The sequence below is a fragment of the Hylobates moloch genome, unplaced genomic scaffold (genome assembly GCF_009828535.3).
Source record: "Hylobates moloch isolate HMO894 unplaced genomic scaffold, HMol_V3 SCAFFOLD_5, whole genome shotgun sequence".
NCBI classification, from domain to species: Eukaryota; Metazoa; Chordata; class Mammalia; order Primates; family Hylobatidae; genus Hylobates; species Hylobates moloch.
Window position 1 is genome coordinate 87,971,470 of NW_026652280.1, and position 26,745 is coordinate 87,998,214.

Genomic DNA, 26,745 nt, shown 5'->3' on the forward strand with positions numbered 1-26,745 from the left:
TTTAAGATTGTGGTAATTTGTCACTGTAGCAATAGAAAACGAATACAAGGTCTTTATGCATTAATGTTGAAAACTTTTTATATATGTTGTAAATATTTTTTAAGTGTGTCATATGTTTTTAAAGTTTTCCCTTAATGATATTGAATCCTCCTAATTTCACCATCAGAGGGTAAACTCCAGTTCCATTCTGGGGGGAGTGCTTTGCAGTCACCCCAGGTACTCAATACTCACATGCATCAGAACCACCCCGAATGCCTGTTAAAACACAGATTCCTGGGTCCTCCCCGCAGAGTTGCTGATTCGGTAGGTTTAGAAGGGCCCAAGAATTTGCATTTCCAAAATGTTTCCAGGTGTTGCTGAAGCTTCTGGCCGGAAAGACCATCCTTTGAGAACGTATTTCCTCCCCAGCCCTCGGCCCTTAAGCCTCAGAACGCTACGCCGCCCTGGGTGGAAGGAAGCTGAGCAACACCTCAGAGGGGCGGGGCCCTTTAGCTCCGCCCCACTCAGGAGACCCCGTTCTCATTGGCTGGGAGTGCAGGGATCCCATGCGTCACAGCGCCGTCCGCTCCCCTGCCAGAACGCCAGGGGCGGGGCCTCCGCGCCTGCGCAGTGGAGCTGGGCGCCCTTGGCGCTTGAGCTTCTGACGGTCCGGTCCCGCGCGAGGGCTACCGGATGGCGGAACCCCAGGCGGAGTCGGAGCCCCTGCTGGGCCGGGCCCGCGGCGGTGGCGGCGACTGCCCGGCGGGGCTGGCCACTTACCGCAGCATCCAAGTCGGCCCTGGTGAGCCGCCCGGACCTGGGGAGGGGACTGGCCCGGGAGACCAGGGTCGCGCGTGGGGGTCCCGCTGTCCCAGCGCCCCGCGTTCTGCCGGGCGCGCCCCCACCAGGTTCGAGTCCGAGCGGGGCCCGGGCCGCGCCGGGTGCCAGGCGAGCCGGTGTTCTGAGGGCGAGTGGGCTGCGTCCTGCGGACCCGGACCGGGGTCAGGGCAGAGCTGGGATCGCTTCTGTGTCGCGTCCTGATCCCGACCAGCCGGGCGGAGAGGCCCTCGCCCAGCCTTGGGCAGCCCCGAGGGAACCGGCCTCCTGCGGCAGGCACCTTCCATGTGCCTGGGCGGGCCCAGACCCCATACTTCCCGAGGGTCGTCGTAATGAGGGTCGCCTGATTGACTCAGAGAAGGCAGCACTTTGATTCGTCCCGTTTCTTCTGGAAAAAGCAGAGGCTCACAGAGAGGCGTTACCCTACCCAAGGTCACACAGCCAGTAAGTGGCCGAGGTGGGATTCGAACCAGCTGGGAGCTAGGAGTCCTTTCTTTGTAGGGTGCCTTTCCGGGTCCCACTTCCCGTGGGGCTGGGGCGGGCCCCCTAGACGGGGGCGGCTTCCTCTCCTTGCTGTCCGCCAGCCCAGAGTCCCCTCCCCACTCCCTCCTGCCCTTCCTGTTTTTTGTCCTGGTCTGAAGATTGCTGAATCCCCCCCGAGGGTGGGGTACGTCCGCCCCTCGCTGACACCAGGGGAATTAGGTTCTGGATTAGAGGTGGAAGGACCTTAGCCTCACTTTACAGATGAGGAAACTGAGGCCCAGAGAGGCCCTGAGACCTGCCCAAGGTCACAGCCCTCTGTTCTGGTGCGGCTACTGCTTGAACCGCTCTGAGAGTTCACACCTGGCTGCTTCGCTCTCTGGCCTCTCTTTCCTTCTTTCCTCCTCCGTCTGGAAGGAACTGGGTTGGAATCCTGGTGCCCACCCACTGGTCTGTGGCATGTGCCCATCCATGGAGTAATGACGGGCCAAGGAGGAGACCCTGACGAGATGAAAAACCAGAGGCCGAGGTGGCCACCCTGTCTGCTCACCTCAGAAGCTGCCTCCAGGAAGTTCTTCAGGTGCTTCCTGGGACCAGTCAGGAACGAGATCTGCAGGGAGCAGCTCTGGCAGGCCCCTTGATGAGATGCCCAGCATATGGCAGCATTCAGGGAACACAGACTTTGTGTCTAGCGGTCTAGGTGCCTTTTTGGGGCTGCCCTGGCTGTGTGACCTTGGCAGGTTGCTTAACCTTTCTGTTTCTTTTTTGAGATGGCGTATCACTCTGTCACCCAGGCTGGAGGGCAGTGGCGTGATCTCAGCTCACTGCAACCTCCACCTCCTGGGTTGAAGCGATTTTTCTGCCTCAGCCTCCCAAGTAGCTGGGACTACAGGCACCCGCCACCACGGTTGGCTAACTTTTGTATTTTTAGTAAAGAGGGGGTTTCCACGTGTTGGCCAGGCTGGTCTCAAACTCCTGACCTCAGGTGGTCTGCCTGCCTTGGCCTCCCAAAGTGATGGGATTACAGGTGTGAGCCACTGTGCCTGGCCATGCTTCACCTTTCTGAATCTCAGTAAAAGGGAGATAATACTAGGGACTGCCTGGCAGGCATTGTGAGGATTCAGAGAGAATCCAGAGTTTGTCCTCAGCACAGGGCTCAGCGGGCTGGTGTGGGGGCCAGTGGCCGTCCTGGGTAAGCACTGTGATCATTGCAGGTCCTGGCCCTGGCAGGTGAGACCCGCTCTGCTGGGCAGTGTGGCTGATGAGAGGAGGCTCTCGGGGAGCGCTCTTTGTCCCTATGCTGTGGTCTCAGCCAGGGCTTCTGAGAACGTGGACAGGACGTTCTGTGTTCCGAATCCCCTTGGCCAGGGTCCCCGGCAAGACTGGCAGACTATGGAGCCGTGGAGACTCCGAAAGGCTCATTCAGTCTCTGGTGAGGCCTGTGCCAGGCTTTGAAATGAAGGCCCTGTGCTCTGGTTTGCAAGTCCTGTGGTTGGTCTCTTACCAACAGGTGGTGGTGGGGGGGCCGCTGCTGTGGGCGCCCCGAGGACCCCAGTGGACCCTGCTGTTGGGTCGTTTTGATTTGGCCCCACCTGATGGGGCCAGAGTCAAAGGTTGAGAACAGTTGTTTTCTCTTGTTTCTGGGTCAGAAAATCACACTTTTACTGGTTATCAAACAAGTCAGAGGACAAGGGATTGCGATGCTACAGAGGCTTTCAGAGTAACTGAATGCTTATGAAGGGGTCACTTAGCAAAGCACTCTGGCTATAGTAAGTCATTCAGTCTGTACTTAGCTCCTATTGGGTGGGGGTCCATGAGGACCCGGAGCACCGAGAGGTTAAGGGACTTGCCCAGGGTCACACAGGCAGTGCTGGTCAGAGGGGAGCGGGAGTTCAGACCTGGATGTTGCGGGGCAGAGGCTTGGATTAGGAAGCCGTGTTGTGGCCTGGTGTGCCGGATGCAGCATCTCAGCCCCTGCTGTCCTCTGTGCCCTGCAGAACCCTTCAGCCCCGGTGTGGTGATGGTGTGTGGACAGGTGATTGTCCCGCAGGATGATGAGCTCAGGGTGGGGCGAGCTGCCCCAAGGGAGTCCCTGGACCCACAAATTGGGGGATGGTGCTCCTGGCAGAAGCAGCAGCCTGAATAAAGGGTTGGAGGCTTTGGAGAGCATGGCCTTGGCAGAGCCCAGTTCAGAATGAGTGGCACAGAGGGTTAAAAGGCAGGAGAGAGGTGGGCTGGCAAATGTGGGAATCTCAGTGCCAGGCTAGGGTGGAGTGTGGGCCTGGAATAGTGGGGACCCAGGGGAAGCTGTGATGTGCTTGTGAGTGTTTGGAACAAGATCCTTGGGCTGTTGCAGGGTGAAACCGAGGATGGCCAGACCCAGAATTTTACAAACCAGCAACCAAAAAGCCAGGCGAAAGGGAAGCACGAGTGCTGGATGGTTCCAGCGGTGCCCACCACTGTTGGCCCGGGATGGCTGGCCTGGGTGGATGTGAGCACTTTCCATGGTCCTGGGGCTGGCGTGAGCCCCGGAACTCGGCCGCTTGTCTGTTGTCTAAGAAGCTTGTATCACTAGATCTCTCCTGGTAGAGATTCTGTCTTCTCCCAGGGAATCTGGTAAGGTGGAGCCTCTCAGATCGCGGGTCCCCCAGGCTCCCCTTGGGGCTGTTCATTTATTCATGGGATAAATCAGCTTTGAGTCCTGTGTGTTTGAGTTCTGGGCTCTGCAGATACAGCAGGGAACAAAACAGTGTGGCTTCTGTTCACAGCGATCCCAGGATATGCTCAGGGGACATAAACAGTAGCCACTTTCAGAGCCTCCCTGGGGAGACATTCGGGTGTCCTCAGGGTGGGTCTCGTGGCTGTGCATGTGGGCACCAAAGCCACAGGGAGGGAAGGCTCTTGCTCCGGGCAGTGCAGCAGGGCCGGGCAGAGCGAGGGTGGGGTCCGGTCTCCTGCCTCTGTCTGGGGCCCCCCACACCTCTAATCCGTCCAGGGCCCAGCTGCCTCTACCTCATGCCCCCAAGCAGGAGCCTCGAGGACAGGGGCAGCTGCATCCCTCAGGATGGCCAGCGGCGTGGGCGGGTCATGGCCTGGTGCTCTGCCTGGGGACCAGCACCTCCCGAAGCCTCTGCTGCTGCCTCCCATGTCACCACATTGTCTTGGTGCAGCTGTGGGCCCCAAGGGGCCAGGTGTAAGAGCCGAGTCTCAACTGAAAAAGCAGCTGCTTCACCCTCTCCCCGTGCTGGAAGTGTCAGCCTCTCTGGGCTCCTCAGTTGCTTCCGGTTGAGCTTTCCTCTCCTCTTGGCCTGCTGAGGAGCAGCTCCGCAGCGAGGCCACAGAGGTGGCCTGTGCCTGCGATGCGGGTGGGTGGCCCAGGCCCCCCGCAGTGGCTCAGTGGCTGACCAGGTGCGCCCGCTGGCTGCTCCGTGGCGGGCGAGGGGCTTGTGAGCAGGCCAGGTGCTGGGTCCTGGCTTCTATGCCGCCTGACTTTTCCTGAAGGCCCCTCCTAGTCAGGAGCCACTGCCGCTTTTGCCCAGGCCTGCCGGGAGGCTCCACCCTGCTTGTGCTGTTGGTAAAGGCGGGCAGCCACCCTTCACCACAGAAGGCACCCGCAGAGGCTGGGGGACTCGGGCGTTCCCGCAGCTCTGACTCTGGGAGTGATTTGGGTGGGCTTGCCTGGGCCCGTGAACCGGGACAGTGAGGGGACGGGACTTTGGTAGCTCTCATGAAGCCTCACAGCGGCGCCTTCGGGTTCTAGATGCCAGTTCTCCCTGTCAGTGTTGAATCCGAGGTCTGGTTTGATGGGGGTGGGTGGGACACTGGGTGCAGTGTCCTGGCTCATGAAGGCTGTGCAGGAGCCAGGTAGGGCTGAGCGGAAGAGGGGTGACAGCAGCCCCGTGTACCGAGCATGCTTGGGGAGCGTGGCAGGGGGCTCTTGCGCTCCTGCGTTGCACCTCACAGTACCCTCTGGGGAGCCGATTGGGTGGCTGTAAATAGCCCCACTTGACAGAGGAGGAGCCAGCCACAGCCTTCCTGCCAGCATGTGGAGGAGCCGGGCTCTGAACCCTAAGGCTGGTGGCAGGGCCCTGCAGGACGCGCCGCTTCTCACGGGCTTGCTGGGTGTGTGTGCTGCATGCGGAGGTGCCGTGCCCTGGGCCTGGCCTGTGCATGTGATGCCGAGGCACTCACCTCGTTTGGTCCCTGCCCCAGGCAGGTACGTGCAGCCCCACTGCTGGGTGGAGTCATCTCTTTACAAACGGCCTTGGGAAGAACTGCAGCCGGCATCTTTCCTTGATCACGGGTGTCCTGGAGGGTGAGGCCATATCATCCCGCTTGGTTACCTGATGTGTCCCCTCTGCCTGCAGGTGCCGCAGCCAGGTGGGACCTCTGCATTGATCAGGCTGTGGTCTTCATCGAAGATGCTATTCAGGTTGGTGGTACCTGCTCCCTGTGGCGAGGCCTGGGGGGTGGGCCGCCTTCTGATTGGCTCGCCCCTCCGGGGGTGACTGACTGGGTCCAAGGCCTCCGTTGCTGGACTGTAGGTTAAGAGAACTGAGGGTGGAGCCTCTGGGCACAGCTCTCCATCAGTCTCCGGAGGACTTGTCTTCTGCATCCTGGACGCATTTGCTGCTTTGATGCACCGTGTTCTGAGGCCTGTCGTGGACCACCCCATTCTAGGTCCTGGGTGGGTGGGGGCGTCCTGGAAGATGACACGGCTGTACGGGGCATGGGAGGATCAGCCTTGCACAGAGAAGAGAGAGCCTCACAGGCAGACACGGGCACAGCTGTGCCCTCAGCAAGTGTTCCCTGAGCATTTGCTCATGCACCCACCCACCCAGGGTGTGTGGCTTGTGAAGTCTTGTGTGTTGGGAAACCTCGTGGTTTGTGATGGTGTGGGCCTGCTGGGTCAGGGCCGGCCATGTCCACACGCTGAAGCGTCCCCTGTGATCCACAGCTTGACACTTGGGCCTGTCTCGTGTGTGGTGTGGGGCCCCGGTCACGGCCCACCCTGCGTGCACCCCTGTCATGCCTCATGTGACTTTTTGCTTCTAGTATCGCTCCATCAACCACCGGGTGGATGCCAGCTCGATGTGGCTTTACCGACGGTATTACTCGAATGTATGCCAACGGTGAGAATGCACCCATGTGGAACTCAGGGTCCCTGCCGGCTTGCGTGGCGGGGGAGGCTGGCCCCCACCTGGGGATCACCTGGTCTCAGGGTCCAGGCAGGCTCCCTGCTACATAGATAGAGCGGTTACCATCATCCTTTCTGGAAAGGAGACGGCCTGTGATGGAAGGCTCCTTCTACAACAAGGGTTCCTTTCTGGAATGCTGTGGTCAGCCCTTGGCAATGGAGCTTTGAGCACATTTGTGGTCTCCCCAGTCACGAGTGTCCACGCTCAGGCAGCGCCAGCTCCCACGCTTTGGACTGGGGAAGCTCCTGATCAGCCTCTGGGCCCTGAGGGCTGCTGGCTCCTGTGTTTTCATGTTTCTGTCCCCTTTCCAGGACTTTGAGCTTCACCATCTTCTTGATCCTGTTTTTGGCTTTTATCGAGACCCCATCCTCGCTCACCAGCACGGCGGACGTGCGTTACCGCGCTGCCCCCTGGGAGCCGCCCTGCGGCCTGACCGAGAGTGTCGAAGTGCTCTGCCTGCTGGTCTTTGCGGCCGACCTCTCTGTGAAGGTGAGACGGGCGCCCGGCCCTCTATGTGCTGCCGCGGCCTCCCAGCGCCTGGCCGCTGCTCTCCTGGTTTGTTGCTGATTCTCTGGAGCGAGCTGCCTTTTCCCCAGACTTTGTACTTTGACTCGGTGAGCAAGGCACACTTTCTTGGACAAGCAAGCGCCTGAGGCAGAGGCTGTGTCAGCTCTCCTCCCTCTCCACCATGCAAACTGAGCCCAGTGTGCAGTCAGCTCTCCTCCCTCTCCACCATGCGAACTGGGGCCAGTGTGCTGTCGGGGGTGGCGCAGGCTGGCAGGGCCTCTGGGAACAGTCCAGGATCTGCAGTGCTGCTGTGAGGAGAGGTCCCAAGTGAATAAGTGAGGCCCAGGTGGTCCCTCCTCAAGGCTCACCCGGCCACCCCAAAGAGAAGAGGAGAGGAGGTGGGCGTGGGGCAGAAAGGGGTTTCTTATGCACACAGCAGCTGCTGCGCATTTGACTCTGGGTTCTGGTGACGCACGTCCTCCCAGAAGCTGGAGGTGGGCCTTTGGTGCTCACCTAAGCTTCTGAGCCTCGTCAGAGCCTTAGTGCCTTTCCAGGGAGGTGCAGGCTACGTGTTCTATTTTTGTCAAACAGTGATTCCAGTGCTGCGGTCTCAGGGGCCCCCCATCCATGACCATGGTGTTAGATCGGGCCCTGGCTGCAGCCGTCCTCAGCGCCAGCCCTGCCGCTCCTTGGCTGGGCCTTGGGCTCATGTGGCTTCCCGGTCTCGTGGGGCCTCTGCCTGGCGCTGCCCTGTAGTTCCTTGTGGGCAGGGCAGGCTGTGTGCTGACCGAGGGTTGTGGCTGGATGCTGATGTGTGTGATTGTAGGCCCTGGGCAGTTTCTCATTTCTTCCTTTATAGCTCATCATGTGGTTAGCAGGTCTGGGGGTTTTTCAACTGGAACTGAAACCGGCAAGAGGTTGTCATTAGTGTTTTTTGAATGGTTGGTGTGTTTGAGAAGTGTCAAAAGGTGAGAGAGGGTACATCAGCAAGCTGTGACCTCTGGGGGCTGTCTTTTATTTTATTTTATTTTATTTTATTTTATTTTATTTATTTATTTATTTTGAGACAGAGTCTCGCTCTGTTTCCCAGGCTGGAGTGCAGTGGCTCAATCTTGGCTCACTGCAACCTCCGCCTCCTGGGTTTAGGCGATTCTCCTGCCTCAGCCTCCCCAGCAGTTGGGGATACAGGCTCGTGCCACCATGCCTGGCCAATTTTTTGTATTTTTAGTAGAGACGGGTTTCACTGTGTTAGCCAGGGTGGTCTTGATCTCCTGACCTCGTGATCCACCTGCCTCAGCCTCCCAAAGTGCTGGGATTACAAGTGTAAGCCACTGCAACCCGGCTGTCTTTTATTTATTTATTTATTTTTGAGACAAAGTCTTGCTCTGTCGCCCAGGCTAGGGTGCTGTGGCATGATCTCAGCTCACTGCAACCTTCGCCTCCTGGGTTCAAGTGATTCTCCTGCCTCAGCCTCCCAAGTAGCTGGGATTACAGGTGCCTGCCACCATGCCCGGCTAATTTTTCTATTTTTGGTGGAGACAGGGTTTCACCATGTTGGCCAGGCTGGTCTCAAACTCCTGACCTTGAGTGATCTGCCTGCCTCAGCCTCCCAAAGTGCTGGGATTACAGGTGTGAGCGACCGCCCTCTGGGGACTTTCTTGATGATGGGAAATGGCAGTTAGGTAAGGGAAGAACAGACCAGACCTCACTTCCCAAACTGCCTTGCTGTGGCGGCGGAGACCTACCCACTGAGCCGGTACTCTTCTAGCCTTTTCCAGAGTGCATTCCGTGTCTTCTCAGCCTGCACAAGGTGGTCAGTTAGATAGGCAGAACAGGCAGGAGCCTCCCGTTACTGATGAGGACCCCAGGCCAGAGAGCTTCGGTGCTGCCTGAGACTGCACAGCGAGTCCCTAGCAGGCTTGGGCAGGAGCTCGGGCCTCCTGACCGCTGCTCTGCGTCCCATGGGGACCACACTGTTGTGGAGGCGCACCCTGCTCTGGTCGCCTGGTCCCTGCCCTGCGCACCGTCATCCTCTGGCTGCAGAACCAGCGTGTGGGGCTGCTTGCTGCTCACCCACCCGTCTCTCTTGCAGGGTTACCTGTTTGGGTGGGCCCATTTCCAGAAAAACCTTTGGCTGCTGGGCTACCTCGTGGTGCTGGTGGTGTCTCTGGTGGACTGGACCGTGTCCCTGAGTCTCATGTGTCATGAGGTAGGTGGTGAGGCGGTCCTGAGACAGGCGGAGAGCTCTGGGGGTGGTGTGGGTGCAAGGCCCATGGGGGTGCTGGGATGGAGCCCTGAGCCTGCCAGCCGTCCTGCCCACCCGCCCAGCACTGCCCACCTCCCATGGCACTTCCTTCACTTGTTGGCTGGGGAGCCTTGTTCCTGTCTCGCAGATGAAGACACAGAGGCCTGGACAGGCACAGGGTTCCTTCTGGCTCGCCCTGTTGGTGAGGGCGGACCTGGGAGTGAGCTCCAGGACTTATGCCTCCCGGCTCTCCGCTCTCTAGCTGAAGGCCTCGGCCGTCCAGCCCCTGATGAGAGCGCCACACCAGCACCTCACCATGCCCTGTAGTCACAAGCCCCAAGCTCTGTGAGGTCTGACAGTGAGAAAGCCCCCTCACCTGGCCACGCTCAGCCTTTTCCACCGCAGTGCCTTGGTTTCCCCTCAGAGCACCCAGAAGCACCCCCTGGGCTTTGGGAGAATAGAGCTGGGAGAGGTGGGTGCAGAGTCAGCAGAATCCATTGGGGTCTGTCGGGAAGCAGAGCCCCGCAGGTGCCTTTTGGAGAGAATGAACAGAGGGCCTTAAACAGGCGCCGAGAAACCAACAATGAAAGGAGCCCAGTGGAATCCAGAACCGCCGGGAGCAGCCCCACCCCTGGGCAGGGGACAGCGGGGAGAGATGGAGGTCGTTAGCACCTGGAGGCCCAGGGGAGGGGCCCATAGACCTGGGACCTTGCCCTCTGTCCTCTGGGAGGGGGTGCTGTCCGGTGGGCGCTGGTGCCTCCCAGAAGCTCAATGAGGTTGGTCCCAGCAGTGCTGATGGGGAGGCTGGAAGCTCCAGGTGCAGCTGATAGGAACAGCCTCGTGAGTGCACCTCCTGTCTCCGCCTGCCCCAGGGCCCTGCTGGCAGGACCTGGTGGGGAGTAGCCGCTGAGGAGAGCTGGAACAGGCGGCATCGCGGTCCACAGCACGGCAGAGCAGAAGGGTGGCTGGAGGGCAGCCCCGTTGTGCTGCTGCGGGGCCTCCGTGGCCGCCTCCTTCCTGTCTCCCTGACTTGGCAGCTTCCTGCAGCCTCCTCCCTGCAAAGGGAGAGCCTCTCGCGTGACTGCCCCAGCAAGGGGAGCGAGGATGGCCCTCCCACCACCATTTCTGAGTTACGGTTGTAGCAGCTGTATCATGTTCTGTAACTTACAGGCTAAATTGTAAGCCACACCGAGGATCCTTATATGAAATTAGGATGGGGAAGGAGACAGGAAAAAGAGACACAGGTCTTTGTTACAAGTAAGGAAGAAAAGGAATAAAGGCCTGGTTTTATACCTGGCCATGGGCCCTGCCTGGATCTCTTCTGCCACCTGCTCCGTGCTCCCTTCGCCTCCGCCAGCTCCCCAGCTGGCCCGGGTTTTTGACCTGGAACAGGGACTGGACCTTCCTCCCTGAGGGGCCTGAGTCCTTGGTGGTCCTGCCTTTGGAACGCTGGAGTTTTCTGCTGACTTTTCCTATGGGACATAGGAGTAAGAGGTGGCCCAGAGGACCCCCACCCAGCCCTCCCTGCTGTTCTCAGTGGCAGCAGCCAGCCTGCCCGCTCACGCCGCTGGCACAGCAGCCCTCTTTCCATGAACAAGCTATGGTCCAGTGTGTGTCCTGGTGGAAGCATCCCCACCTTGGGAGTGGATGTTTCCAGACCGGGGACCCAGAATGGGGGAGGTGGGAAGTGGAAAGCTGGCCATCCACCTGTGCCTCTTCACCGTGTTCACTCCCAGTGCCCTTGCCTGGGTCCCAGTGGGTCCTGGCTGGGGGAGAGACAGCCCCACTGAGTGGCCTCTGGTTCAGAGTCTGTGCCGTGCCCCATGACCCTAAGCTCACAGCGTTGCTGAGTCTTCCTAAGGCTCTGGGACCCTTCCCACAGCCAGCTACTGTGGGGCCGCGCCGGGGCTGCCCCAGTGCTGCCCCAGCTCTTTCACCTGAAGCAGCATTTGCAGGGCTGTGAGTGGGACACAGTGCCCCACTGAGTTCATTCCCCAAGTCCTAGGATGGTGCTGGGAGAGGCGTTGGGGGCAGGGCAGGCAGATTCATAACCTGCATGCCTGTCTGTCCCGGGAGGACAGATGAGCGACAGTTATGGGCAAAGGCCCCTCTGTTGCCAGGGGGCTGTCTCAGGCCCGTGCCCGGCCCTGCCTCTGGCTGAGTGGTTGTGCTGTTGGCACCAGGATAGCCTCCGTGTCTGTCGTAGTGGCCGCTTTGTGTGTGGTGCAGGGAGTTAGGAGCAGGGTGGCTGAGGGAAGAGGCCTAGCTGCATCCACAGGATGCCTGGTCCTGGCCAGAGAGCCTCCTCTCCGTGATGCCCATGGTGGGCATTCACGTGGGGCACCAGCTCCTTACGCCACGTGCCCTGCAGAACAGCTTGTTCAGAGCAGCTGGTCCACATACTTCCTCCCAGACCTCGTCCCCAGTCTTCCACCCTTCTCTTTCCATGCCTCTGGCCTCCACCTGGGAATGTCCCCTTTCTCAGTCCACACAGGGGACCGCCCAACCCTGCTCACTGCAGAGCTTTCCCTTCCGCAGCGTCCGTGCGGCGCTTTCTTGATGGTGGCTGAAATGCGCGTGTGTGTGTGTCTGGCTAGGCCGGCCATCACTCAGCACGTCTGCAAACAGGCCTGAGGTTTTCCTCTGTGGCCAGCTGTCCAATCATAAAGAACTCCCACAGGCATTGGGTGGCTTGCAGGGAGGACTGGGTGCCCCCGAGCCTTGTGGCCGGGTGGGTTGGATAATACCTGGGCTGCTGGTCACTGTTGGGTTTTGCTCATTCACTCTTGTCTTTGCCAGGATTATTTGGGTGTGGTTTTTCCTCAAGGCCTTGGGTCTGAGGGTCCCAGGGGCTTGATTAGCATTGTGGTTGGTTGTCCTTGGAGGCTGGTCACCTGGATGTACCTTCCCATCCTCATAGAGGCCTCACGGCCCGAGCTCTCAAGGGAAGGCCCTCAGGTTGGGCTCCTGTGTCTGGAGAAGCTGTGCTGTGGTCTGTGTCTGACTACAGGTGAGAGTGCAAGTTCCTGGGCAGGGGAGGGGACCCAGCAGCAGCACCTTCAGCGCCTCTATGGCCTGTAGAGGGGCTGAAAGAAGCCTTTGTTATCAGCCTCTAAGACCAGAGTTTCCAACCAGTGGGCAATGAGTGGGTTCCGGGTGAGCTGGGCGCACAGGGCAGGGGCCGGAGCCGTGAGCAGTTCTGTGTTCACCGCAGTTCCCTTGGCCTTCTCAGTCCTGCGCCAGGCCCTGGGGTCCCTTTTGAGGACGATGATTCACTTGGAGTGAGCGCTGGGGATCAGTCACTTGCAGACATTCCGGAGGGCCTGTCGTGCTGCTGCTGGCTGGACCTTGGTGAACAGAATAGGCAGGTCTCTTGTCCTCTGAGATCCCCTTCTGGAGTGAGAGAGAGATTGCCAGTGCACAGAAGTGCCAGACGCAGAGTGTGATTCCCAAGTGTGGTGGGTGCCGTGCCGGAGAGGAGCCCGTCAGCCCTGGCAGAGGTGGTGTTCTGCAGATTGCGGGGGGCTGAGCCGGCTGGCTGGGCAGACACTGGCGGCTTGAGGGCCATGGCCTGTGAGGTCTGGGAAGGGGCTAGACTGACTGGCTGGGCCTGCTCCGTGGACCCCGGAGGCCATGAGCAGAGCCGTGGGCAGCTGTCAGAGGGTTTTGGTTTTGTGCAAGGAGCTGACAGCTCTGCGTTTCTAAAACAAGATACTGATGAGGATGCGAGACTGCAGTGGAGAGTGTGGGTTTGAGATTGACAGGCGCCAAAGTGTAAACGTGATACTCAAGGGACTGAATCCAGGTGTGAGGCAGAGAGAGGAGGTGGGGGCAGGGTGCCCAGCACAGGCGGATCAGGCAGTGTGGGGGCCCACAGGGCAGCCAGAAGCACCAAGGTAGCTGTGTCTGGTGCTGAGGGCACCAGGCAGGATGGGAAGGTGCTCATGGGGACCCCCAGGTGGGTCCCAGTGGCCAGGAGGGGAGGATGGGCTGGGACAGGAGCAGGGGAGTGAACAGAGGGGAGGGCAGGGAAACGTGGCATGATGGAAGCTGTGAGAACACTGATGTGTGATGGTTGGGGCAGAAGGTGGTGATTGAGGCAATCCTGAGAAGGCTGGGGTGGGTTGACAGGACTGTGGGTGGTGGCCATGGGTGGGCCCTTCTGTCCTCATAGAAGGAAGGCAGGGAAGATGGGGATACCTGTGAGTGTGTGTGTGAGTGTGAGTCTGTTTTCCATGGCCATAAAGCAAGACCTGAGGCTGGGTATTAATAGAGAAGGGGTTTATTTGGCTCACGGCTCTGTAGGCCTCATGGGAAGTATGGTGCTGGCATCTGTTTCTGATGAGGCATCAGGAAGCATCCACTCATGGCAGAAGGAGATGGGGAGCAGGTGTGTCACATGGCAAGCGAGGCCCCCAGACTCCTTTTAACAACGAGATCTCTCGTGAACCCCTCCCCTGAAGTCATTACCGCAGGGAGGGCACCAGGCCGTTCACGAGGGATCCACCCCACCACCCAAACCCCTCCCGCTAGATGCCACCTCCAACACGGGGAGTCAGATTCAACATGAGATTTGGAGGGGACGCACATTCACACCGTGTGAGGGTTGAGTGTGGGAGCAATGAGGCTGGAGGGCGCTGTGCGAGTGTGGGGGTGTGGAGGTGGGGCTCCTGGGGGCAGGGTCTGTGTCTGGGAGGGGAAGGCTTGGAGACGGGGGCACGAGGGGAGGTGGGTTGAGGGGTGAGGAGTCGGGGATGGTACCCTTTGAGGCCAGGTGTGCTGGGCAAGGCAGGAGGGTCCCAAGGGAGGCAAGGGGCCGCCACCCTTCCAGCTGTGTCCTGGGTGGGCAGAGGGGAGGATGGCCTTGGACAGGGATGGGGACAGGTGTTAGGATTGAGGAACCTGTGTGTGCAGCGCCCAGGAGTTGGGAGATGGGTAGGGGGGAGGCCTGCGACGGGGAAGGACTGCAGAGCATGTGGCCTGGAACAGGTCTCAGGGCCAGCTCTGGAGCCAGGCCCTCCGCTCGGAGCTCAGTGACCCTGGAGTGGCCCCCAGGGCACCGGGGTCTCTGAACCGTGTGCCTATCTGGGATGGTTGGTGAGGAGTAGAACTAAGCACTCGACGTGGTCCTCAGTTTCCTGGGTCTCTTCCAGCCCCTGCGGATCCGCCGGCTCCTCCGCCCCTTCTTCCTGCTGCAGAACTCCTCTATGATGAAGAAGACCTTGAAATGCATCCGCTGGTCGCTGCCGGAAATGGCCAGGTGGGCTCTTGGTGCCCCGGGCTCGCAGGGTTGGGAAGGGGCTCTCTCTGCCCCAGGCCATGTCGTTGCGGGTGGGGCCCACCGGAGTCTCATCTTGGACTGTGTGCTCCGCATTGCTGGTTGACTGGTGACGGTGTGGGGAGGCTGCTGGGGGGGCGTTTGGAGTCTCCGTGGTTCCAGCAGTTCCCCAGAGGCCTCCCAGCAGCCTTCGAGCTGGGGCTGGGGCTGCAGACACTCCGGCCCCAGCTCAAAGGCTGCTGAGTCCCATGGGCACTCCCTCCGATGGGTCTCCTCTTGTCCCCTCTGTCCCCGCTGTGGCTGCGTCCTGCCTCTGCCCTCTGCCATCCCCTTCCACTCATGGTGTCTGCACGCTGCCAGCCTAGACTTCATAAAGCTGAGCTGCTCCTGACGGCACCCCTGCTTGGAAGCCCTCGTGGCTCTTGTTGCCACTAGAAGCGTGGGGCTCTCTCCCTGCGCCCAGGCCCAGCCTCCATCCAGCCTTGGCTCACCCCTGGTCCCGATCCCCTGCCACCCTCTGCTCTTGCCAGTGGCAGTGTTGCCCGAGTCCCTAGTGGCTCACGTGCTGACCCCTCACCATCCAGCTCAGGTGGATGGAAGTGGCCTCCCCTCTGAGAGCCCTGGGTCCTTGGATGCTGTCTCAGTGGGCCCCCAGGGTTTCATTTGTCATTGTCAAAGAAGGGACCCTGCCAGGGCAGGACCAGGCCTTTCCTCTGGGCCCCATGTGCTGAGCATGAGGCAAGGCCCTCGGGGAGTGGGGGACCCAGCTGCTGCCTGGATCCACCCCAGCTGCTGCAGACTCCTGGGCGCTCCTGTCACCAAGCCCTGCAGGCAGGTCAGGTGTCCCTGGGCCTTGCCTGCCGGCCCGCCCGCCTGACCCAGGCTGAGTGCCTCGCTCTCCCCCAGCGTTGGGCTGCTGCTGGCCATCCACCTGTGCCTCTTCACCATGTTCGGGATGCTGCTGTTCGCCGGTGGGAAGGTAGGGCGCCCGTGGTCAGGGTCTGGGAATGGGGCTGCCCTGTGCTGTGACTAACAGAGGGGGCTGGGCTGGTGTCTGCTGCCCTGGCTTAACCCATGTGTAGACTCTGTCCAGTAGTTAGCAGTGGCCCATCTGGGGTCCAGGGGTCTGCCTTCAGGTGGCCACAGTGCTCCACCACCCCACTGCCCAAGACACCTGTCTGTCCTGGGGTCTCCTGTGCTCAGGGCCACTTGTCCTCTGTCCTGGCTGCCCCTCTCTCACCCTCCTCTGCTCCCTCCCATCCTGACTCAGCTCCCCTATCCTCCTTCCCACTTCCCTCCCTCCCTCCGTATCCCCCACCCCTCCCCGCCCCTCCCCACGAATCCCCACCCCACCCTTCCCCGCCCCTCCCCTCCCCACCCCACCCCTCCCCTCCCCACCCCACCCCTCCCCTCCCCACCCCGCCCCTCCCCACCTCTCCCCGCCCCTCCCCGCCCCTCCCCGCCCCTCCCCTCCAGGCTGTTCACTGAGGGTGGTTCCTCTGGTTTCTCCTCTAGCCCTGTTCATCCTTCCTGACAAGGAGGCTTGCCCTGCACCCTCTCTGACTGCAGCCCCCAAGGCTGTGCTGGCCTATTGGGAGGGCCCTCACTTCCCACGCCCTCTCCTGCCACTAGTCTCTCCCACCATATCCTCCTCTGTGGCTGCCCCAGGGCCCAGCAGCTCGTTGCTTTGTGGAGACGTCTTCCTGTCCCCCACCCTGCTCCAGTGCTATGTGTTTGTCCTTCTGTCCTGGCCTAGGGCACCATCCGTCTCGGGGCTGGGGCCACGCTGCGTCTCTGTGGCTTTGTCGTGGGAGTGGACAGTGCTCAGTCTGCGCTGCTGTTCCTGTTTGTGGCTGTGTTGGGGTTTGGTGTGTGTTGTCCAGAAGGGGAAGGCTGAAGTCTGTGTTCTCACCCAGGGCGGAAGTGGTCAATGAGCCCGTGTGTGTGTGTGTGTGTGTGTGTAGTCTGTATGTCTGTGTGCATGTTTGTTTGTATGTGTGGGTGTATGGTGTCTATGTCTGTGTGCGTGTTTATTGTCTGTATGTGTGCATGTGTAGTGTCTGTGTGCATGGTGTCTGTATGTCTGTCTGCGTGTGTGGTGTCTGTGTGCGTGGTGTCTGTATGTCTGTATGTCTGTGTGTGTGGTGTCTTATGTGTGTGTGGTGTGGTGTCTGTGTGCGTGCATGGTGTCTGTATGTCTCTGTGTGTGTGGTGTCTGTATGCCTGTGTGCATGTGCATGTGCATGCATGTCTCTGTGTGTATATGTGTGTTTGTGTGCCTGTCTGTGGGTGGTGGGGGCAGCTGGGCTGTGGAGATGGAACCGGCTGACAGAATCTCAGGCCCTCCTCTGTGTGACCCTCCAGTGACCGCTGCAGTGGCGCTGTTTGCCAGAGCCCGTGCCAGGTGGATGGCATCAGTGTGGGTGCTGGAAGTGGCAACAGCCTCGGCCTTGAGGCCAGGGTGTGGTCCTCTGCCCCGGGAAAGCCGAGTGTCCCATCCCGAGGCACCTGGAAGGGTTGGCTCCTCCTCCAGGCGTGGGTGTCTGCCCTTCGAAGGGGACCTGGGGGAGCAAGGTGTGCCTTGTGTGAGGGGTCAGAGTACTTGTCCTGGTCTTGGCAGGAGTCTGGATCCCTGTCTGAGGCAGGACTTGAGAGGAGCGTGGGATGGTGGCCAGCCCGTCCTGCCTTCCTTCCCCGGCCATTGTGCCCTGCCAGCCTGGCCTGGGGCGGTAGCCAGGCTGTGCTTCTGGATGGCCTGGCTGGCATTGATTTCCAAGAACCAGGGTTGGTGTTGGGGTGTGCGGTCTCTAGCAGCCGTGATGGTGCTTCCCCACTTTACAGATGTTCTCAGGTTGGGGCTGTGGGCTGGCTTGGGTCCATCGCCGCTGGTTGTGGCAGGTTGGGTGGGAGCCCAGGGCTCCTCTGTGTCTCTGCAGAGCTGTGGCTTGGGCTGGGCAGGAGGTATGGGAGGTCATGCCTAGGGTCTGGAGTTGAATTGTAGAGGAGGAGCTGAATTGTAGAGGAGGAGCTGAATTGTAGAGGAGGAGCGTGAGGCCTGCTGGGAGGCACACAGTGTAGGGTGGGAGATGGGCCGGGGCAGGGCCACCTGCCTTGGGGAGTTCTGTCAGCTCTGTGGACCTCAGCATCTGTTAGGTAGTGAGCCTCAGCTGGCTCGAAGCCTGGCCCTCGGTGGGCGCTCGGTGGGTTGCTTTACGTTTGGGAATGTGGTGGTTTGACTGGGTGAGGGTGGGACGGGGGAGGCCCGGGAGGCCTCAGCCCAGTGCTCGGGTCCTGCCATCCCCGGTGACCACTGGAGGCCAGCCTGCCCTCCAGGCCTCGGAAGGCCTTGCTCTGCTCCTCCACTCTGGCTTGGGCTGAGGCCCAGGAGGGGCCCGCCTCGCTCTCCCCAGCAGGGGAGCCTGTCCCTACCCGTGGCTCTGTGCCTGACAGCGCTCCCTGCCTTCTAACTTCCTCTCAGTGGCCCCTGTGCCCCCTCCCCCTAGCAGATTGTGGAGTCTTCACCAATTAGCTCACGTGTCCTTGGGAGCCCCTGACTGGGCAGACAAGGGGACGGTGCCATTTTATAGGTGAGGCCTTGGAGGCCTCGGTGCTATTGATGTGGCTCTGAGGCAGGAAAGGTGGCCTGTGCGAGAGAGAGTGGCTGTCACAGACGCCTCCATGCCAGGGCCTGCTTGCGGGGTTGCCCCTTGGCCAGCAGCTGGGATCGTGGCTTTGAAACGATCCCTAAGAGAAGAGGTTGCTTTGTATGCTTTGTGTGCCAAGCCCCGCTGTGCTACCTGCCCCCACAGTTCATACAACGAGTCTGGTTTGCGGGAACCACCCATCTTCCAGCTGAGGGGTCTGGAGGCTTGGTAGGCAGAGGGTGCCCACGAGCCTGGCCTCAGTGAGAGCCCTGGGCCCGGAGTCTCAAGCGGAGTTGCTTTCCGAGCGGAAACGCTGCACGTGCCAGCTGTGTTTTGTGGCTGGGACCCCTCTCAGGAGGGAGAGAGGATAGGGACTCTGGTGTGGATGCCCCCTTGCCAATGGCTGTGATTCACCACAGCCACGAGCACAGTGCCACTGGGTCCCGTGGGTGGCCGGGGGCGGCCATGGGCCCTGACACACAGCCTCTAGAGCAGGCTTCACGAAGGGTTCAACCTATCCCACCCTGGCAGCCTGGGCCCCTCTGCTCCTCTTGCCCCTCCTGCCTCTTCCCTGTAGCCTCACTGCTCGCACAGTGCATGGCAGAGTCAGTTGCGAGCAGGCGAGGTGGCCTGAGGGAGGTCACTAGGCTGGCTGAGGGCTTTTTGTTGTGGTTCTGAGCCGGCCTGCTTCCGGGCGCCGTGTCCATGCAGGTGAGCAGTCTCCCTGGGTGCCCATTCTTGCACCCAGAGATCTTGAGTTCAGTCCTGTCTGGCCATGAGCTCAGCCTGCTGGGAGGCCACAGGGAGATGCAGGCTGGGCAGCAGGTGGATAGTTCCAGCCGGTTGGGTCCGGGGCCTGGAGCCCAGCCTGTGGGGTGGGGACCCAGTGGTGCCCTGGAGCTGTCGCTTCTGCTCTCAGCAGGATGATGGGCAGGACAGGGAGAGGCTGACCTACTTCCAGAACCTGCCTGAGTCTCTGACTTCCCTCCTGGTGCTGCTGACCACGGCCAACAACCCCGATGGTGCGTGCAGGGCCAGGGAGGGACCCTGGGGGTTGGTGAGCCCAGCATGGGGGTGCCGGTTTGGGCCGCTGAGCGTTAGAACCCAGCGGGAGTGTCTGAGGCCTTTTTATCGATGAGTGGAGAAGAAAGGGTGACGTTTTCCTTCCTCCCCTTCTTTTCCTTTCTCTTCTTTTTTGTCTTGGTTTTCTTCTCCCTCTCTCTTGTCCTTTCTCTTTCCTTCTTTCCTTTTCTGTCTCATGCCTTTGCTTTCTCACTCCCTCCTCTCTTTTTCTTTTCGTCTCCTCTTCCTCCTTCTCACTCCTCTGAGAAGCTGAAAGTGGCTAGTGTTCTTCATAGGGCGATGATGGCAGTGGTCAGAGGGGTCCCCTGGTGCCCTCCTACTGGAGATCAGTGGTCAGAGGGGTCTCCCAGTGCCGTCCTGCTGGAGCTGCACCCACCCACTCTCCTGTTGCAGCCGAGGTTCAGCTGTGGGAGCCACTGGGCAGCAGCACGTGAGGGCCAAGGGTCTTATTGGCCATGATGCTCACCCTATGTGATGCTGATGGGGCCTCCGCTGCTCAGGTGCAGGTGTGGCCAGGATGGAGTCCACGGTCCTGGGCTTGCCTGTGGCCCAGCCACCCTGGCTGGTGCCTTTCATCTTGCGGACCCTGAGTGCTGCCTCTTGTGTCCTCTGAGTCCTAGCAAGTAACCGCAGTGGGAGCAGGACTGTCTGAGTCCTAGCAAGTGACCTCAGGGGGAGCAGGACTGTCTGAGTCCTAGCAAGTGACCTCAGGGGGAGCAGGACTGTCTGTGGGGAGGGCTGCAGGGAGGCTTTCAGCTCTGTGCGCAGATGGACATCCTCGATAGGTAGGGAGTTCCCCGTCCTGGAGGGTGTGTGAGCAGAGGCAAGAGATCGAATTTGGACAGGAACGCCTCTCAGCCCTCCCAGGAGACCTCCTTCCTTTTTTTTCTTTTCTTTCTTTTTTTTTTTTTTTTGTTTGAGACGGTGCCACGCTCTGTCACCCAGACTGGAGTGCAGTGGCACAATCTCGGCTCACTGCAACCTCCACCTCCTGGGTTCAAGCGATTCTCCTGCCTCAGCCTCTCGAGTAGCTGGGATTACAGGCATGAGCCACCACGCCTGGCTAATTTTTGTATTTTTAGTAGAGACGGAGTTTCACTATGTTGGCCCGGCTGGTCTCTAATTCCTGACCTCAAGTGATCCACCCACCTCAGCCTCCCAAAGTGCTGGGATTACAGGCATGAGCCAACAAGCTCAGCAAGGGAGACCTCCTTTCTTTTTTTTTTTTTTTTTTTTTTTTTTTCAGGCTGGAGTGCAGTGGCACGATCTCGGCTCACTGCAAGCTCCGCCCCCCGGGTTCACGCCATTCTCCTGCCTCAGCCTCCCGAGTAGCTGGGACTACAGGCGCCCGCCAACACGCCCGGCTATTTTTGTATTTTTAGTAGAGACAGGGTTTCACCGTGTTAGCCAAGATGGTCTCGATCTCCTGACCTCGTGATCTGCCCGCCTCGGCCTCCCAAAGTGCTGGGATTACAGGCTTGAGCCACCGCGCCCGGCCTGGGAGACCTCCTTTCTATTGCAAAAGCAAATAGTGTAGGGTCAGGATGGGAGTGGGATCAGGTACTGAGGCTGTCAGTTTCTGTTATTTCTTTTTTCTTTCAGTGATGATTCCTGCGTATTCCAAGAACCGGGCCTATGCCATCTTCTTCATAGTCTTCACTGTGATAGGTGAGTGCAGGTAACGTGGCCAGCATTCCGTGACAGGATCCCGAGAGCTCAGGGACCGATACACCCTGCTCCCTCCACGACCTGAAACTTCACATCCATGTTTTCCACTCCAGAGATCACCCCAGGGATCCCCCACCAACAGCTTCACCCCAGGGATCCCCCACCCCACGCTTTCTGTTCTGTCACCGCCGTTGACCTCGTCGTCCTCCTGCCCGTGACTGCGCTGGCCAGGCCACGTTTCCATTTGATAGGGGATGCCCCGGGTGCTGTGCTCTCCTGTGCCGGCCACCCTTGCGTTGGTTTTGCTGCTGTGTTGGTGGCGCCCCTGACCGTGGCTGTCTCTTCTTGAAGGAAGCCTGTTTCTGATGAACCTGCTGACAGCCATCATCTACAGTCAGTTCCGGGGCTACCTGATGGTGAGCGAGCTCTCCCATGCTGGCTGTGCCTGGAGCTGCCGGGAGGCCAAGCAGGGTGTGGCTTGAGCTGAGCAGCTGGGTGACCCTTGCCGGCCAGGCACCTGGTGGGACGGGAAGGCAGGGTTGCCACCTCCTGTGGATCAGCCGGGGATACACGTGTTGTTGCTCTAGCCACTGCCAGAGATGGCAACTCCCAGGACAGCAGACCCTAAACCCTCTTGAGGGGGAGCCGGGGGCCCCCCCAACACACAGAGAAGATACGTGGCCCAGTGTATTGCGCAGCATGCCTGTCAGACACCTTCCTGTGCGGCCTGTCCCGAGAGTCTGACCAATCCTCTCATTCCCAGAGGGTGAGGGGCTGCCCCCAGGCTGTGGGGAACTGGGCCCCCTCCAAGGCTGCCCAGACTCCCCCCTGCCTGTTCCCCAGGGGAGGGACGGGTTGGGGGTTCTGAGCTGGGGGAGGGCTGATCCTGCTGTTCAGAGCCTTCCTCTTTGCAGAAATCTCTCCAGACCTCGCTGTTTCGGAGGCGACTGGGAACCCGGGCTGCCTTTGAAGTCCTGTCCTCCATGGTGGGGGAGGGAGGAGCCTTCCCTCCTGCGTGAGTGCTGGGTGTGGACCCTCTTCCCCCTGAGGGTGGCGCCGTGGCTGCTGGGCAGGGGCCAGGTGTTCATGAGGGGCTTCTCGTGCTCGGCCTGTGCCTCGCCCCTGCTGGCTGCCACCCGACTCATAGAAACCACCATGTCCCTGATGCTCTGTGGTTCCCGGCATCCTTGCCCTGAGTCCACGCCTTTGTCTTCATGCCCCCGGGGGACCCTGGGCTGGTGAAGGGCCGAGTGGCCCGGCCTTCTTGTCCCCCTTTGTGCTCTTCCACCCTTCTGTGCTGACTTAGGCAGCAGAGCCAGAGGTGCGTGGGCCAGGTGTCCACACCACCGTCCTGCTTGGAAATGAGGGCAGAGAGCTTGAGGGACATTGCAGTGGAAGGTTCTGGTCCTGACTGCTCATAGTGGTGAAGTCAGTTTGCCCCTCCTCGGAGGGATGGCAGTGGCAGGACGCTCCTTACAGGGGCTCTTGGTGTGGCTCAGGCTGCAAAGTGGCTTCATGGCAAAGCTCAAGCCAGATGCCTAGGGCAGGAGGACCCAGGCCGGGATTCAGAGGGAGCTGAGCTGTCTGTGCTCACCGGGCTGTGGGTTTTTCCCTGCAGAGTTGGGGTGAAGCCCCAGAACTTGCTGTGGGTGCTTCAGAAGGTCCAGCTGGACAGCTCCCACAAACAGGCCATGATGGAGGTACCCGCCCCCTGCTCCCAGCCTCCTCTGGGCTCCTCCCGGGAGGTCACTTGGGCCAGCAGCCCCTTTTCAGGACTGGGGGTGTGGCTTCAGGTCACCTGCTGCGTTCACAGCCCATCGGGGCGGGGTTGGGGCTGGGGGTGCTCACCTCCGAGGGCGCTCACCTTCCCTTGCGCCCCTGCTGACCTGTGCTCCTTCCTCTGCAGAAGGTGCATTCCTACGGCAGTGTTCTGCTCTCAGCTGAGGAGTTTCAGAAGCTCTTCAACGAGCTTGACAGAAGTGTGGTTAAAGAGGTAACTGGGGCCACAGCCACCCAGGGCGGATAGTGGGGGCCTTCCAGTTTCCACTGCCCTTGATCACCTGGGGAACTCTTCTAATGATCAGTGCTGGGATTCACCTGCCAGGGATCCTGGCTCCTAGGATGGGAACTGGGAATGGAGATCTCTTTGGCTCTTGGAGATTGGGGAGATTTTTATGAAATTCACCAGACCCCAGAAACTAACCTGAGCCCAGCCCGACACAAAGGAGTCTTCCAAATGGTCTTCTCGGTTTCCCAAGACAGACTCTCCTTTTCCTGTCTATCCTTCCTCAGGAGGTCCGCACACTGGTCCTCTCCAAGGCCTTTGTCTTTCATCCTTGACACTGGTTTACAAAGTTCCCAGGTGGGCCTCAGCATCCGACTAAGCTCTGTGTCCAGAAGGCCTGGGCCAGGTGGGTGGAGACAGTGGGAAACAGCCCAGGTGCTCATAGGCAGTGTGGGGCCAGCGAGGGGGCTGCCATTCCTGCTGCTCAGCCTCAGAGGACTGAGCCAGACCCTGGAACAGGGATGGGGCAGAGAGGTGGGGTGGCAGACGCCTGCCAGTTCTGTGTCACTTTTCTCGTTTGCTCAGGCTCCTGGGACGGCACCACAGACTGGGGCAGGGGCAGGGCTGAAGCAGCAGACATTTGTCATCTCACAGTCCTGGCCATCAGTCCGAGGCCAAGGTGTCACAGGGCTGGTTCCTCCTGAGGCCCCTCTCGGTGGCTTATAGGCGCTGTTCTTTCCCTGTGTCCTCACCTGAGGCCTCTCTCCATGGCCTGTAGATGTCACCCTCTCCCCGTGTCCTCACCTGAGGCCTCTCTCCGTGGCTGTAGACATCGCCTTCTCCCTGTATCCTCACGTGGTCATCCCTCTGTGTGTCATCTCCTCTTCTTATAAGGACCCTATTCAGATTGGATTAGGGCCCATTCTAATGGCCTTGTTTTAACTAAATTACCTTTTAAAAGGCCCTGTCTCCAAATGTAGTCACATTCTGAGCTACTGGGGCTTAGAAGTTAAAGATACAAATTTTGAGGGAGACAAAATTCAGCCCATAGCAACTGTCACCTGCTTCAGGATTCCTTGTCGGCCTCTGTGGCTGCAGGCCCCTGTCAGAGGTGGTTCTCTAAAAAACATGTTTTCCTAAGGTCCTTCCAGACCTCTGGAGTCAGGACCTGCCCCAGCCTGAGCTTGAGTGCCATGCACTCGTCCCCATCGTCACTTTGGGCATCCTCTTTAGGGCTGCATTCCTCAGTGTGGCACCCCCAACCCCTTGGGGCATATGGGCGTTGAGTGTTGTGAGGAGCAGCAGGTGGCACTTTGAATATTCACGCCATCAAACCTCTGTTTGGGACAAGGCTGGGCAATGTGGTATCAACTTAAGGTGGACTTGAAGATATGAAATAAATTTTACCAGGTGCAGATTTCGCAGAAACTGTGCAGATGGTCCTCAGATGACAGAAAATTAAGAAGCACCGTTCTAGATAAAGGCGCTTGTCCTAGGGCCAGAGGTATTTGGGGCTCAGGAAGCAGCCTTAGTGGCTGTTGTAGGCTAGGTTTGCTGTGATCCGGCCCCTTCCAGGGGCAGGCAGACACAGGCCAGGAGAAGCCAGTCATCCTAAAGGTTCTGGAAAGGTGGTTTTCGTTCCTCATGCTTTGCTCCTGGTGTGCTCTGGGCCATCTGGGCTCTCCCTGGGCAGTTGTCGCTGTTCCCTAGGGCGCGGTTGAGTCCTGGTTGTCCAGTCCCTTTTCCAGTGTCAGGATTTGATGAGACCTGGAAAGAAGTTCCTCCTGCCGTGATGATGTGGGGGAAGGGCGGATGGATTGCTTCCTCCCGTGATGATGTGAAGGAAGGGTGGATGGATTGCTTTGGCCATGACCCAGTAGAGCGGCTCCTGTGCGCACAGGAGTGGGGAAGGCCCAACATGCAGGCCTGGCCTGATTCCCTGCTTGGCTGTCTTCCTGGAGGTCCCGGTGATGCTCTTCCCAGGGCACCGAGCGCTGGGCTTTGAGATGGGAGTTTAGGTTCCACAGGTTCTGGGAGCTGCGACATCCTTAATCTGGTTTTCTGACACCTTCTTTCCTCAATAATGCTGACTGCAGAGGGCAGGCTGTCGCCTCTCAGTACTGTAGGGATTGGTTCTAGGACTCCATGTGGATACAAAATCCATGGATGTTTAAGTCTCTTACTTAAGATGATGTAGTGTTTACATGTAACCTACACACATCCTTCCGTATACTTTAAATCATTTCTAGAGTACTTAGAATACCTAGCACCTAGGAATGGGTGGGAGTTTGGGGAATAAGGGTAAGAAAACCTGTACATGCTCTGTACAGACGCTTTTTCCCCTGAGTGTGTTTTGATCTGCAGTTGGTTCAGTCTGCGGACACAGAGCCCGCTGATGTGAAGGGCTGGCTGAGCTTTAGTTTGGGAGGCAGATGCTTCTGGGATTGCTCAGATTTGGGGCAGCCTGTGGTTTTGGAAGCACAAAGAGGTGCTTTCTCGGCAGGCTGATGTCATGGGAGCTCCAGCCTTTTCGAGAGCCCTCCCGTGTGGGGTCAGTGCCTGGGCGTCAGCCTGGCTGTGGCCAGGGAGTCGGTTGGTGCTTGCTGGTGAGCTTCAGAGAAGGTGCCCTGCCTGCTGCTGAAAAAAGTCTCCTCTTCACGTGAGAAGCTTTTGGGGTTAAAAATGTAATGGTCATTCATTATAGACAACAGAGGGAAGTGGGAAAATCCACCTCACTGGCTTTCTACCCAGAGACAACCACTTTAGTCATATCAGTTATTTCTCAGTTACACAGCTAACATGAACACCTTCTCCTTGTAACAATTTAGACACAATAGATAATGCCAAAATCTCTCTTGGCCAAGGTGTCAGTCTGGGTTAAACAGAAAGTGTCGTATACGGAAGTGGCAACTACGATAAAAGTGTAACTGTAAGATGTAAGGAAACTGTGTGGTGTCCTCGGGCTGAGGGGAGTGCATGAAGAAGGATGGACCTGGAAGGGGACCCTCTGAAGCCGGGGTTTGGACCTCTTGAGAGCAGGTGTGGTTTCGCCCAGGGGAATGGAGAGACGTTCACTGGCTTCCCTGGGCTGCGGTTGGTCTGTGGTCACTGGGTAAGCAGGAGGCGACCCTCCCGGGTGCAGCAGGCCCAGGCTGTGAGCAGGCAGTGGTGTGGTCCTGCCGAGGGAATTGGATGCCAGTGCGAACAGGTGGCCTTTGGGCACGGGTTTCCACATTGAGGACTGTGGGAAGCTGGGAAATTTTCAGGAGGTCAGGCTGTGGCTGTAGGTCGCCTGGGGACTGTGTGTCTCGGACAGAGCGTGTCCAGATGTGCTTGACACCACGCCCCGATCCACGCCGTAGCATCCGGAAACCTCAGGGGAGGCTTGCCCTCCTGCCGTGTCCCTCCACCTGCCCTCCTGCCGTTTCCCTCCACCTGCCCTCCTGCCGTGTCCACCTGCCCTCCTGCCGTGTCCCTTCACCTGCCCTCTTGCCATGTCCCTCCACCTGCCCTCCTGCCGTGTCCCTCCACCTGCCCTCCTGCCGTGTCCCTCCAGCCCCTCCGCTCACTCCCGCTCACTGTGGATGAGACGCTGAAAGGGACCCTGCCCGTTGTGGCAGAGTGCGTATCGAGGAGGATATTGGGAGCCGAGAGGAAGTTCGCTGATCATTGGCACTGCCAGTTTGGGTCTCACTGGAGAATAGCCACTCTATTCAACTGGATATTTTGGTGTTTTCCTTCCAGACTTTTCCCCGTGTAATTTCAGGCATTCATAGTTACCTGGGGAGACAGTTGCTTTGTTCTTCTTTGACGTATACATG

The 26,745-nt window shown here is 59.3% G+C and overlaps 1 protein-coding gene across 16 annotated transcripts in view; it reads left to right on the forward strand.

Moving 5' to 3' along the window:
* Positions 1 to 606: 606 nt before the first annotated feature.
* Positions 607 to 26,745, forward strand: part of TPCN2 (two pore segment channel 2) — a 132,523-nt gene continuing 106,384 nt past the window's right edge. For 13 of the 16 annotated variants that reach the window (XR_009213581.1, XR_004248199.2, XR_004248198.2 and 10 more), the window contains exons 1-13: positions 631 to 781; positions 5,664 to 5,728; positions 6,352 to 6,428; positions 6,806 to 6,983; positions 9,094 to 9,210; positions 14,400 to 14,506; positions 15,431 to 15,503; positions 19,088 to 19,190; positions 20,854 to 20,919; positions 21,271 to 21,335; positions 21,834 to 21,934; positions 22,538 to 22,619; positions 22,826 to 22,912. Coding sequence is in view for 9 of the 16 variants with exons in the window: in XM_032153742.2 (XP_032009633.1) it covers positions 673 to 781; positions 5,664 to 5,728; positions 6,352 to 6,428; positions 6,806 to 6,983; positions 9,094 to 9,210; positions 14,400 to 14,506; positions 15,431 to 15,503; positions 19,088 to 19,190; positions 20,854 to 20,919; positions 21,271 to 21,335; positions 21,834 to 21,934; positions 22,538 to 22,619; positions 22,826 to 22,912 (1,230 nt within the window). In the remaining 7 variants the exon portion in view is untranslated. Of the gene's footprint in view, positions 782 to 1,024; positions 1,261 to 5,663; positions 5,729 to 6,351; positions 6,429 to 6,805; positions 6,984 to 9,093; positions 9,211 to 14,399; positions 14,507 to 15,430; positions 15,504 to 19,087; positions 19,191 to 20,853; positions 20,920 to 21,270; positions 21,336 to 21,833; positions 21,935 to 22,537; positions 22,620 to 22,825; positions 22,913 to 26,745 lie in introns of those variants that run through there. The other 3 variants (XM_032153732.2, XM_032153734.2, XM_032153735.2) reach the window with 3 other exon arrangements.